Source organism: Brassica oleracea, chromosome C3 (genome assembly GCF_000695525.1).
Source record: "Brassica oleracea var. oleracea cultivar TO1000 chromosome C3, BOL, whole genome shotgun sequence".
NCBI lineage: Eukaryota > Viridiplantae > Streptophyta > Magnoliopsida > Brassicales > Brassicaceae > Brassica > Brassica oleracea.
In genome coordinates, this window is record NC_027750.1 from 11351817 (window position 1) to 11366165 (window position 14349).

At 35.7% G+C, this 14349-nt stretch overlaps 2 protein-coding genes across 3 annotated transcripts; one reads left to right on the top strand and one right to left on the bottom strand.

The window, feature by feature from the left end:
* The first annotated feature begins 543 nt into the window (after window positions 1-543).
* On the top strand, window positions 544-7577 carry LOC106332126 (ABC transporter G family member 34-like). The gene is made up of 19 exons (XM_013770599.1): window positions 544-1050; window positions 1199-1319; window positions 2000-2088; window positions 2180-2264; window positions 2358-2648; window positions 2866-2956; window positions 3044-3944; window positions 4022-4182; window positions 4532-4635; window positions 4724-4889; window positions 4968-5030; window positions 5124-5242; window positions 5347-5679; window positions 5769-6059; window positions 6139-6222; window positions 6295-6428; window positions 6499-6726; window positions 6795-7221; window positions 7308-7577. Exons 1-19 carry the CDS (start codon window positions 659-661, stop codon window positions 7575-7577), a joined length of 4350 nt encoding a protein of 1449 aa, XP_013626053.1. The 5' UTR covers window positions 544-658.
* A 221-nt stretch (window positions 7578-7798) lies between these two features.
* Window positions 7799-10339, bottom strand: LOC106332101 (growth-regulating factor 3-like). 2 transcript variants are annotated; one of them, XM_013770572.1, is made up of 4 exons: window positions 9880-10339; window positions 9596-9775; window positions 9017-9305; window positions 7799-8379 (listed from the first exon to the last, which is right to left on the bottom strand). In XM_013770572.1, the coding sequence occupies exons 1-4, from the start codon at window positions 9989-9991 to the stop codon at window positions 7959-7961; spliced, it is 1002 nt and encodes a 333-aa protein (XP_013626026.1). In that variant the 5' UTR covers window positions 9992-10339; the 3' UTR covers window positions 7799-7958. The 2 variants fall into 2 exon arrangements, with proteins under 2 accessions (XP_013626026.1, XP_013626025.1); XM_013770571.1 differs by having other exon boundaries at window positions 9872-10339.
* Between the last annotated feature and the right edge of the window lie 4010 nt (window positions 10340-14349).

Here is a 14349-nt window from a genome sequence, read left to right on the forward strand (position 1 = left end):
AAAAATAAAATTTTAAAATTAATATTAAATCTGAAGTAAATTTATAATTTTCTCTTATAAGATGCATCTTCCAACGTAAATACATAAAATATATGTTGGTCATTATATATTTCAATTTCAGTGAAGAAACATAGTTACATCTACGAAATGTTACCCATCAACAATATATTGAACCTTGAAAGGTACGTACATATATTATTAGTTTATAAATTTTAAATAATGGAAACTTGGTTACTCATTTCTTTTTATAAAATTGTTTAAATATTTTATTTATGTTAATAATTATCTTCAGATTACTTAAATCTTTTATACATTTATAATATAAATATATTTGATTTATCTACAAAATAGTTGAAAGAGAAATAATGAAATCTATATTTTTGACTAAAACTGGTAGATTTAATTGACATCATATATCTTTTTTTAAATGTTAGACAAAGATAATATATTTTATTTATTTGTAAATCTATATAATACATTCTTCAAAGAAATGTAAAAATGTAGAAAGACCAAAAACTTCGCCCGCCTATTGTCTCTCTCTCGCCAAGCTTTAATGCCGGCTGGAAACAAATAGACTTGATATTTCAAATTTTGAATCTCGTCCAAGCATATTCCACCTCCTTCCTCGTAACTCATCAAACCGGACGACTCGTCGGCGATGTTAGGACGAGACGAAGATCTGGTCCGTACGATGAGCGGGAGAGAGAGTTTAGGCTCTACCAGTTACCAGAGTTTGCCCGGAGCTTCTAGAAGCTTCAGAGACGTATTCATTCCTCCGGCAGAGGACAATATTTGCGGGAGAAGCGAACGGAGAGAGGAAGATGACGTGGAGCTCAGGTGGGCGGCGCTAGAGAGATTACCGACGTACGATAGGCTACGAAAAGGGATGTTGCCGCAACAAACGTCGGTTAACGGGAAGGCTGGGCTTGAAGAAGTTGATCTCACGAAGCTCGCTCCTAAGGAGAAGAAACACCTCATGGAGATTATTTTGAAGTTCGTTGAAGAAGATAACGAGAAGTTTCTCCGTCGATTGAGAGAAAGAACAGACAGGTTTTTGTACTTCTGATGCTTTTTTTGTTTAGTTTGGTCTGTATCCTTCTGACACAAGTACAATATTAAAACAAAACCTAAGTGTTTATGTCTTTTTCATATAAGTATTTTTTGAATGGATTTCGTTTTGGTCCGTTTGAGAAAACAGGGTGGGAATCGAAGTACCGAAGATTGAAGTAAGGTATGAGAATATATCAGTGCAAGGAGATGTACGTAGTGCAAGCAGAGCGCTTCCTACTCTCTTCAACGTCACTTTGAATACACTCGAGGTTCTCAATCCTTTTTTCTATTTATTTTATTAATTTTATTTCATGTCATTGAAAAAATAATAGATGCTCAATTTTAAAAGACGTTTTAAGAAATTTTGGTAAAAAAAAAAAGAAAGAAATTTTGTTTTATAATATAAGATATTTTTCACATATTAGGTAGCTTTCAGTTTTTGATGTAACCCATTATATTTTAGCTGTTTTATTTATAATGAAATAAATTAATTTTAGTTATACTTTTAATGATATTTTTAGAATTATCTTCTTAAAATATATGTACTTAAATTAAAACAAAACATCTTACAATGTTAACAAATAACTAAAATTATATTCTTAAAAGAAATAAGCCAAACATAAGATGCCAAGCTGCCAAGATGCTGTAAGATACGAGTTTCAGGAAAAAGATAAAACCTATAACTTCATAAGGTTCTTGCGTCTTATGCATATAAATGTTCCCTTTTAGTGGGATGAAAGTCTTTTTGTCAACTCGCGATGTTGAAGTCTTATCGGTCCAAATTGTATTTATCTTAATACAATTAGAACTTATGTATAAAATGTTATATTTATGAAATTAATTACGATTTTGAAATAATTATATTGATTTCTTTATTCTTTTTCTTTATTTTTTATAAACAATGACCAAGCTTTACTCAAGACGTTTATTCTGTTATTTTCTTGTGTAGAGCATTCTTGGAATGTTCCACCTCCTTCCATCTAAAAAGAGCAAAATTCAGATACTTAAAAATATCAGTGGCATTGTCAAACCATCAAGGTAAAAATAATTTCATAATGAGACAGTGATCTCTGGTATATAGGAAGGAGATATAGTGAGTTACATTGTTGTTGAACACTCTTGCTTGCAGGATGACCTTATTACTTGGTCCACCAAGTTCAGGGAAAACAACATTTCTACAAGCTTTGGCTGGAAAGCTCGATGACACTCTCCAGGTTTGTTCTCTATCATAGATATTGATTTAGATGTTTGGTGGTTGAGTTAACATTTCTGTATTAAAAAAAACATCTGTATTTATTGGCAAACAGATGTATGGGAGGATAACTTACTGTGGTCATGAGTTTAGCGAGTTTGTTCCTCAAAAGACATGTGCATACATCAGTCAACATGACCTCCACTTTGGAGAAATGACTGTGAGAGAGACGTTAGATTTTTCTGGACGCTGTCTAGGTGTTGGGACTCGGTACCAGCTGCTTACTGAGCTCTCAAAGAAGGAGAGAGAAGCGGGTATAAAGCCAGACCCTGAAATTGATGCATTCATGAAATCTATTGCCATATCAGGGCAAGAAACTAGTTTGGTTACCGACTATGTACTTAAGGTAGAGCTTTTCTTGCATCTTCCGTTAATGAATACAAGAAGTACACATCAGTAGTTAGAGAAATAATTAATTAATATATAAAGGGTAAGAGTTAATCCACTTATCCCCAATTGGTTAATTAGAAACCCATGATAAACTCAAATTTTAATCTTCTTAGTGCTAACAAGTGAAGAAATGGTGTTTTTAGGCTCATCTTTGGTAAATGCTAACTTTACAGATACTTGGTCTTGACATTTGTGCTGACATACCTGTTGGAGATGAGATGAGACGAGGTGTTTCTGGTGGACAGAGGAAGCGTCTAACAACAGGTTAAAACTTTAGTATATTACTTTTATTATCCCCATGAATAATTACAGTGTCCATAACATGGATGACTCTTGTCTAAAATTGAGCAGGAGAGATGTTAGTAGGACCAGCAACAGCTCTTTTCATGGATGAAATATCAACAGGGTTAGACAGTTCCACAACATTCCAGATTTGCAAGTTCATGAGGCAGTTAGTTCATATATCTGATGTTACAATGATCATCTCTCTTCTCCAACCTGCACCGGAGACATTCGATCTTTTCGATGACATTATCCTGCTTTCAGAGGGACACATTGTCTACCAGGGCCCAAGGGACAAGGTTCTTGAGTTCTTTGAGTACATGGGGTTCCAATGTCCTGAAAGGAAAGGTGTTGCAGACTTTCTGCAAGAAGTCACGTCTAAGAAAGACCAAGAACAGTATTGGAACAGGAGAGAACAACCTTACAGCTATGTCTCAGTGCGTGACTTCTCAAGCGCCTTTAACTCTTTCCACACCGGGCAGCAACTAGCATCAGACATGAGGGTTCCTTATGAAAAAGCTAAAACACATCCTGCTGCGTTAGTGACACAGAAGTATGGTATATCAAACTGGGACCTTTTCAAGGCATGCTTTGATAGAGAATGGCTTCTTATGAAACGCAACTCCTTTGTGTATGTCTTCAAGACGGTCCAGATAACCATCATGTCTTTGATTGCCATGACGGCCTATCTTAGGACAGAAATGCATGTAGGCACGGTGGCAGATGGTCAGAAGTTTTATGGTGCTCTATTTTTCAGCTTGATCAATGTACTGTTTAACGGAATGGTTGAACTAAGTTTCACAGTGATGAGGCTCCCAGTTTTCTACAAGCAGAGGGACTTCTTGTTCTATCCTCCATGGGCTTTCGCCTTACCAGCGTGGCTTCTAAAGATCCCATTATCTCTTATTGAGTCAGGAATATGGATAGCTTTTACATATTACACTATAGGTTTTGCTCCTGCTGTTTCCAGGTACATCTACTTGCTTCTAGTGCTCATGAATATCACCAAGGAACTTTCTTTAGAACTAACCAAACTTGTGCCATTAGGTTTTTTCGACAGTTGTTGGCATACTTCTGTGTGAATCAGATGGCACTTTCTTTGTTTAGATTCCTTGGAGCCGTTGGAAGAACAGAAGTTATCTCCAACTCGGTTGGGACCTTCACAATGCTAATTATATTTACTCTTGGAGGCTTCATTATTGCTAAAGGTAAGTATTAATTCTGGAAGTGACTTAAATCTCTGTGCACCCGTAAAAGGCCAAATTCGTTTTTCTAAAGAGAAAATGAAGATTGGGCAAGTATAAATATGGGTATATAGAGTTGTATCATATTGTTAATATACAAATCCTAAAACGGATATCCTGGTTTGCTCCCTTGAGTTTCTTTACTTTTTTGAGGTTAATTGGCGTTTGTTGTCAACAGTAACCGTATGGTCACATGTCTTATTACAGAGCATATAACTACAGAATCAAACACCATTCTCTTGATAGCATCTTTGGTTTCTCTCTGTGAGAGATTGTTAAGTGAAGACATATCTTATATTATCTTTTTTATCAGATGATATCCCTCCATGGATGACATGGGCCTATTACATATCCCCTATGATGTATGGACAGACTGCTATTGTTATGAATGAGTTTCTAGATGACAGATGGGGAGCGGTAAGACTTCACCAAGTGATCAAGTCCTCATTTGCTTGACTTCTCTTTGCCTATTGTGATGCAAACTCTGTTATGTTACATGTCGCAGCCCAACAATGATACCCGCATCAATGCGAAAACAGTTGGAGAAGTCCTTCTGAAGAGCCGGGGCTTCTCTACAGAGCCATACTGGTTCTGGATCTGTATCGTGGCGCTACTCGGGTTTTCTTTGTTGTTCAATCTCTTTTACATAATAGCCTTGATGTATTTGAACCGTAAGTTCTCTTATATCTTTGGACAAGGATCATTTTCTAGTTGAAAAGATCTTGAAAAACATTTATGTTTTCTTTCAGCTCTTGGTGACTCCAAAGCTACAGTTGCGGAAGAAGATAAAGACAAACAGAAAGGAACAGAAGGTGAACTCTTTTACCTCTTTTATGTTTGAGTGTTCTGTCTTTTCACTTTAGACAATGTGCCTAGGTTTCTGATTCTACTGAGAATCTGTGCAGGTTCTCTTGTGGAACTAAGTAGCCGTTCAAGTAATGGACCGACGAGCGGAATGGTTTTACCTTTCCAACCACTTTCTCTTGCATTCAACAATGTGAACTACTACGTGGACATGCCTGCAGTAAGTAAATTACACGTCTTTTTTTTTTTTATCAAAGTAAGTTACACCTCAGTTACATCTCTATCGTTTTAAATTACATTCATTGTTTCCTTTAAAACATTCAGGAAATGAAAGCTCAAGGAGTTGAAGGGGATCGCCTCCAGTTACTAAGAGACGTTGGTGGAGCTTTCAGGCCAGGCATATTGACTGCATTGGTTGGTGTCAGTGGTGCAGGTAAGACAACCTTAATGGATGTCTTGGCCGGCAGGAAAACAGGAGGCAACGTCGAAGGGAGTATTAGCATATCCGGTTATCCAAAGAACCAATCAACATTTTCCAGAGTCTCCGGTTACTGTGAACAAAATGACATCCATTCTCCACATGTTACAGTTTATGAATCCCTCATCTATTCAGCCTGGCTTCGTCTTTCAGTAGATATAGATGCCAAAACACGAGAGGTATGTACAGGACAGGTTCTGAGATTTTGGAGACTATAGGCAATTTAGTAAGACTGGTAATATATTTTTCCTATTTATGTGAATGATAGATGTTTGTTGAGGAAGTGATGGAGTTAGTGGAGCTAAAACCTCTTAGAAACTCTATAGTTGGACTTCCTGGAGTTGATGGTCTTTCAACAGAGCAGAGAAAGAGGCTCACTATTGCAGTTGAATTGGTAGCTAACCCTTCTATTATCTTCATGGACGAGCCTACATCTGGTCTTGATGCAAGAGCTGCTGCCATTGTTATGCGTACAGTTAGAAACACTGTTGATACAGGAAGAACTGTTGTTTGTACCATTCACCAGCCTAGCATCGACATTTTCGAATCCTTTGATGAGGTTTTGCTTCCAGATCACTCTATACTTTTGAGTCTCAAAATCAGTATACAGTTTTTGAATCATCTTTGGGTTAATGCAGCTTCTGTTGATGAAACGTGGAGGGCAAGTTATATATGCTGGAAGTCTAGGGCATCACTCACAAAAACTCATTGAATACTTTGAGGTAGTCTCATCATTTTTATTAACCATCTATTGGCCTTATGTATTTGTGACACATATCTAATACTACTTTCAGGCTGTTGAAGGGGTTCCAAAGATCAATGACGGATACAATCCTGCTACATGGATGCTTGATGTCACTACTCCTTCAATGGAGTCACAAATGAGCTTGGACTTTGCTCAAATATTCACCAACTCCTCTCTTTATCCGTATGTTCAAGAAAGACAGTTACTACTATTAGTACTAGACCAGAGTGTTAAACTGTCTGAAAACTCGCAGGAGAAACCAGGAACTCATCAAAGAGCTCAGTACGCCACCACCTGGATCAAATGATCTCTACTTCCCAACTAAGTACTCACAACCGTTTTGGACACAAACCAAAGCTTGCTTGTGGAAACAGTATTGGTCAAACTGGAGATTCCCTCAGTACAATTCCATCAGGTTTCTCATGACTATAGCCTTTGGAGTCTTATTTGGTTTGATCTTCTGGCAAACAGGAACGAAAATGTAAGGCTCCTTTCTTATGTAACTATCATTTTATCAAAAAACCGTGACTGATTCATCCCATAAAACAGAGAGAAAGAGCAAGACCTTAATAACTTCTTTGGAGCCATGTATGCTGCTGTACTGTTCCTCGGTGCCACCAACGCTGCAGCAGTTCAACCTGTAATAGCCATTGAGAGAACTGTTTTCTACCGCGAAAAAGCTGCTGGAATGTACTCAGCCATCCCTTATGCAATTTCCAAGGTGGCTGTGGAGATCATGTACAACACGATTCAGACAGGAGTTTACACGCTAATACTTTACTCAATGATAGGATACGACTGGACAGTGACCAAGTTCTTCTGGTTCTACTACTACATGTTAACAAGCTTCATCTACTTCACTCTATATGGTATGATGCTTATGGCCTTGACACCAAACCCTCAAATCGCTGGAATCTGCATGTCCTTCTTCGTCGTTCTTTGGAATCTTTTCTCCGGTTTCCTCATCCCTAGACCGGTAACATTATTAAGAAAGTTATATCAATCAATAATCATATGAAAAAAGAGTGTAACTAACCTTTTAAGTTCTGGTGACAAACGCAGCAAATACCGATATGGTGGAGATGGTACTACTGGGCAACACCAGTGGCGTGGACACTGTATGGAATCATTACATCTCAAGTAGGAGACAAGGATTCTATAGTGCAGATCACTGGTGTTGGAGACATGAGCCTCAAAACGTTGCTCAAGAATGGGTTCGGATTCGAACATGACTTCTTACCAGTTGTAGCTGCTGTCCACATTGCATGGATACTGCTCTTTGCCTTTGTCTTTGCCTATGGTATTAAGTTCCTCAACTTCCAAAGAAGGTGAAGAAACCTTTGTACAACATAGTTGAAAATCTTTGTATGTTTGAAGTTGTTGAAATCATTTAATTTTCTTTTTATTACCCTTATAGTATTCTGCTAGTATTTGGTTAATAACAATAATAACAGCTTATGTTACCAAATTATACTTTAAATATGATTTTTTTTCTCAAAACTACTACCATTAATTTTTCTACCAAGTGATATGATATGAACACTTGCTTGGTTCCAAAAACATTAATCTTTGAGAGGCAAATCTGCAGAGAACTGTTACAGATACATGTGAAAGCTTAAGAGAATGGAAGATGATAACAAAGCCTCCTCTCTTTATACCGCGAAAATTTTAAGAAAAACACAAAGCAAAACAGTTGCGTTGGTTTGAGACTGTTCAATGAAAGGCTTGCGTTGAAACACCGAGCTGATGGAGAACACTGGTTGGGGAAGATGATGAAGAAGATCTCAGGGCTTCAGCCAATGGTCCCCCCATGTGATGGTGGTTGTGGTTGGTACCTCCACCGCTCCACCAGCTCATGTTTTGCTGGTCCCTCCCAATGTTGTTGCTCCTAGCTTCCTCTTCATTACCAGTTGACAGCTTCAGAGAGACGTCTGAGGAAGAGTTTACAGGCATAGAAATGGAGAGACAAGTGGCTGAGCTCATGGGGCTTGAAGTATTGCCGGCTTCAGAACGAGGCCAATCATCAAAGAAGTGCCTCAAGATGTGGCCTCCGTCTGATCCATTGCTCCCAAATCCATTATGGGACTCGTATGGTCTCTTATTATTGTTGCTTTCTTGTTTCATCTCTGAACAACTGTTATCAAATCACAAAGCAAAATATTGTCAACAGAGATTCCACAATTAGGCTTAACAACAGCATAGTTGGAAGCGTTTCCATTGTTTTAAATGTAGGTTGTTAAGAATAGTACAGTTTATTACTGTTATTGTTAGTAATCAGTTTGGTATCATGTAATGTGTGTGGATAGGGAAACTGGGTGCAGAAGAATCTAAAAGCTTTAACTTTTTGTTCTGCAAGATATGAGACATTGATGGGTCAGCTTTCACTAAGGTCCTACCATTCCTTTGTTCTGTATCTAAAGTCTCTCTCTCTCTCTCTTTCTGTTTGAAAAGTCTCACAGCTAGCTTCAAATAATAGATTCTATCAAATCCAGTGTTATCATTATCTGTCAATAATAAAAAGCTAGCAAATAAAGAAGCCAAATCATAAGGATGTGTCTCTCAGTTTCCAACATTACCCCTTTCTCCACAACATCACTTCACATTCAGTGTATGATGAACATACAAACCCAAGTTGTGTGTCATTAGTTGTTAAATATCAGAACCAATCTTTAAATGGTGAAATTCAACTGTCTCAAGTCTTAACCAAAAGCTTATTGTCTTAATGCTTTTGACCAACAAAGATCAAGAACAAAACAGTGTCTTTTACTTACCTTTGACTAGAGAAGAAGAAGCTAGATGATCCTCTTTGACCCACTTCCTGACCACCACCAAAAGCAAAGGCAGATGGTGTTGATGACGGTGCCGCTGTGGGTGGGGCAGCCATGGAAGTGGTGGTGGTAGCATTGACGGTGGGAGTTTCCACAGGCTTTCTTGAACGGTGCATGTGGCGCTCGCAGTACTTGTGGCCAGCGAAGACGTCCCTTGAACATCTCCACTTCTTACCATCCGTTCTCCTGCATCTCCCTGGCTCAGGATCCATCGCCCCCCTCCCCAAATACCCTGTTTTCCCATATCACAGATGAGATCACGAATAGAGATTATATGAAATTATATACTTAAAGTTGTTTAAACAAAATCAAGAACCCATCACATGCTTCTTCAAGATTTTCAAAATAAAATAATACTAAATCTTGGTAACTCCAGCAACAACATCACAGAACCCGCATCACATATATAAAAAATATTAAATTTTCTCTTCAATCAAGGAGGAAGTGATTTAAATAAAGAATAAAAGAAGCATATTCTCATGATGAATGAAACCAAGAAAGGAGAAAGAGAGAGAGACTAACAAGCAGGCTGGTAATGAGGTAGGTGTTGAAGAAAGTAGGAAGGAGATAGATGGAGAAGACTTTTCTTGATTGGTAGAAGGAGCTCTTGTGGAACAGCAGCTCCAGCCAGCATGTACCTGTAGATCAGTGCCTGTAGTTCAAGCTCTTGCCACTGTGCCCAGCTAAAGAAGCTCCCCATCTCTACAAAACAACAACAAAATGGATGTCATTAGTTTGACTCTACTGAGCGAAAAGTCTCTCTTAATTTTCAGAAAAATGTGGAAAGAAAAGACTCACTGGAGAACCTGGAAGAAGAATCAGGACATAAGGAGGAGAGTTTAGAAGAGGCAGGTTCAGAGGCAAAGAGTGGAAGAACAGTAGAAGTTGCAGTTTGGGACTGAATCGGATCAAAGGCATGTCTAGGTATCTTAGCTGCAGAAGGTTGTGGTTCTGACTCTGTCTGCACCTGCTGGCTTCTCCATTGTTTCAGTTGCAAATCCATGGGAAAGAGAGAGTGTTGGCTACTTTTTCCAGGGTCTGGTTTTAAATAGCAGAAAAGTCTTTGTTGGGGGGATGTGAAGAGCAAAAGAAGAAAGAGAACAAAGCTTTTTACTAAGGAATGACTTAGCTGCACCTTGCAGCTTTGTTCTTTGCAGTCAGTTTCTGTATCTGACCTTCTTCTGCAGAGAGAGAGAGAGAAGGGGAAAGAGGTTTTTATTTAGGGCACTTGAAACTTGAGAGAAAAAAGACAGTGAGACAAGACAGATGGGGGGAGAAAACTATACGGTAAAAGACTATAAGAACAACAACTATAAAACTTTATTAATGGGGTTCACATATCTTCATTAATCTATGATTATTAAATTATAGTTTATGTCTTAATTAATAATATTAGTATAATAAAGGAAGTCAGAAAACACATAAAGAACCACACTGCGAGATGAAGATGGAGAGATAGTAACCTGCAGTTGTTCTGTCTCTGCCTTGGAAATAGCACTTGAATAATCTGTATTTCTTTAAATTAGTTTATTGAGAAAACAAAAGCCTGAATAGTGAGAAAATAATACTAGTCCTTAATCAGATATATTATGACACAGAAGTTATTAGTTTGAAGATTATTTAATGAGTGGGCGTTACTTCGATATGATTTGCAGTTGCATTTGATGACAAACCAAACGACATTAAGTTCAAGTTAAATTCATATTTAATCATATGGCACTAACATAACTTTATCATTAATTATCTTTTTCTAATTTAATAGACAATTACCTAAACTGAATTCACAACAAATTTATGATAACTTTAAAATTTAGTTAATATACCACAATTCAAGATCAATATATTTAGGATCCCTAATTTGGTAAGTCTCAAATTATAAAAAAAACTACTTAATAAATTTTAACATATATAGTAACAAAACTATTATATATAATCACTACTTTCCCAAAATTTAATTAGTTTCAATTTTTCTTAAAATAAATTTTACTAATTAATAAAAAAATAAATATATATATATATATATATATATATATGAAATACCATAGTCGTGTTTTTATAAGTCAGACGCATCAAAATTTAAATAGATTTTCTAGATTGATACTGAAAATTAATTTTCATATTGTTATAAAGATGAATATGTCTGACATTTTGATTTAGTAATGTGTTCTATCGAATTTAGTCAAATAGATTTATATAAAGTCCAACATGTATTTATATATAATTGATTTAGATTTTAGAATGAAAATGGGTGTCATTAATTAATTAATATGACAAAAAGTGGTACAATGTTAAATGTAAAACAACAATTAATTTACATAAAAGTAAAATAACTTTTAAAAGCCACCTAAACTGATTTAGGTATCCGTTTAACAAATTGAGAACAAAATATTATTTTAAACTATATAGTTATATTTCTCATTATTTATTAGTATTAACTAAAAACTAAAATAATCATTATATAATATAAAATAAAATATAAATTGTTCCGTTAATATATTATTGGCACTAGCTAGCATATTTCCATATATATTGCAATTTGTTCAACTTGCAATTTCTATTTTATCGAGAAAATTCAATAGGAATGCTTCACGCATCCTGAAGGTATGATGATGACATTGCCTATACGATGAGGCTTTGAGTTCCGAGTGAAGTGAACAAGATACAAAGAAAAAGCTACTTTGTCTTCTAGCAGTCGGCGTCTATTTGAATAACTCACTGCATGCAGCCCAAAATAAGTCAGTTACTATTTAAGCAATTGCCATTTTTGAAACCGAAACCAAGGTCGTAGGTTAAAATTTTGGCAAACTTTTGGTTCAGTCTGTCAAAGGTTTATTTAGAACATCGCTAATGTTTTTATTTCCTTTTTCCTTTCGAAATGAATTAATTGAATTTCAATCCAACTCTGTCATGTTACTCTATTTTTAGAGCAATCAAATTTTTATTAGAAAATGAGTTCTGTTTGAATAAAATTTCAGTCTGAAGTTCCTTTTATTTTTTTTTTAAAGAGAATGAGTTTTTTCAATCTGTTCCTTCCAATTATAAAATTCACGACTCAAAGGAGTTGGAGAGAGATGCAATAATGAGAAAAGAGAAGAAGCAGGTGGGACTGTGTCAGAAACTTTGAAGTGAGGAAAGCATAAAAGTGAGTAACGCAAGTGGGTGGTGAGGGTTTCTCTCTAAAATTTTCTTGCAGTGATCATCTCTATTTGACTACTCATAGTACTCGTTTTCACTTTTACCCCTTAATTCTCTATTTTTCACCTTTTTAACCTCTAAAATCTTTATTAACACTAACTCCCCTCACACCAAACAAACATTTAAAAAACTACCTATTCTTCTTCAACCCGAGCGCATTTCATTGTCGTCTTTGTAACTTTGTTAATAATCTTTTCTATCGTTTTCATTCGTATTTTTTTACGTCAGCTAGAGACGTTTGTTTGTGTCATGTTTTTCTTTAAATCCATTGATTTCACAAATTACAGGTAGATATATCATTAAAATTGACAGAACGAATTATTGTGATGTTATACAATCGAATCTAAAACGAAATCGTAATATACAAAATTTGAGGAAGGACAGAGAATAAGAAGGAAGAGGCAAAGGATAAAGGAGGATCGAGAGTTCACATGTCCGAGACAAGACAAATACGATTTTCCTGACACAAATCTGTCAGAGACCAGTTTTAATTTTATTATTAATAAAATGCCTTTTGTTTTGTTGTATGAGAAAGAAACGTATATTATTATGTCAACATTACAAACTAGAAGGGTTCGAGTCAGGCCACATGGGTCCCACTTTTTGGACAAATTTTGTTAATTATGTTTTGTAGTAAAAGGCAAGTCACGCCGGCACGCGATGCCTCACGTGATCCCACGTGCTTTATTATTCTTTCTCTCTTACGTTTAGGCATGGGCATTCGGGATCCAAAGTTTTATCCATTTTTCGGGTTTATCAAAACCAGCTCCATTTTTGTTGTATGAAAATTCAGTTTGGAACCAGTTCGGATTCTATCGAATTTGGGTCGGAGTTAGTAAGTCTTCAAAGAACCAGTACAACTCAATGTACTTTCGTGTTTGAGTCCTAATCAGTACTTTGGTTTAATAGTACATGATTTGTATCTACTTTGTAATCAAAATATAAGTAAAATCGATTCTTCGGTTTTAAAATACTTGATTTGTACATATTATGTAACTAAAACATAAGTAAATCAATTCAAAAATAACAAAAAAATATCAAATATGATCATTCGAAATCAAACGAAATGTAAACATAGTTATTGATAGAAAGGAACCAAATAAATGAAAGTATAAAATAAAAATCAAGATCTCATTAAATGAGAAACATTATTCAATGAAAACAAAAATCAAAATTTAAAAATTTCATGCTTCAAGTGCCACCTTCAACATCAATCTTCATGCAATAGATAATTATTTTAGATGTTCAATAATATCTTAGTGTATTTTGGATACATATTCCGAATTAAAATCATGTTTGATACAAATTCTTTTTTTTTTCGAATGTTGAATGTTTCGGATTCTATCGGGTATCCATTTAGGTTCAGTTTAAATAATATTCATAACCCAAAATATCATGAAACAAGATCCATTCGATATTTATGTCGGGTTCGGATCGGTTCTGATTCATTTTTATCGGATTGGGTTCAGTTCCGGATTTCGGATTTGGTTTATTTAGGTCCTACTTACGCCTCCCTTATCTCTTTGCTTCTTCTTTTTTGTTAGGTAAGGAATTTTATTTATTTTTCATTATGTCAATTTACCGAATCATATTTTTGATTTACAAAATCTTTCCTTTTTGTTTTTGTTTCCCCTCACGTATGTTATTTGATCTTTGGGTGTTTAAAAGATGATATTTTCGAAATACTAATCTACACGACTGCGAAACATTTCTAGCGGTCCGGTTATACTTTGATATACCTACCATACATATAGAAAAATATAATCACGTGATCGCAAATGTTTTTTAGGTGTAATATACATATACATATGCCTACATTTGTTTTGCCCAAAAAAAAAGATGCCTACATTTGTAGATGTAAATTTCTATTTCCCTACTGGTTATATAGTCAATTAACTACAACCACAATAAAGTCTACTTCTAAACTTGGACCAGGACCAAACATGAAAGTGTATACGAGAAAAAAAAAAAAAAAAAAACTTTTAAACATACTCTTTGAAACAGTATATAAAACAGCTTTAACAGCTCGAGACTGGGCCTTGGTAAAGCTTTAGGATGGGCCTTGTTAAAGCTCTCCATAA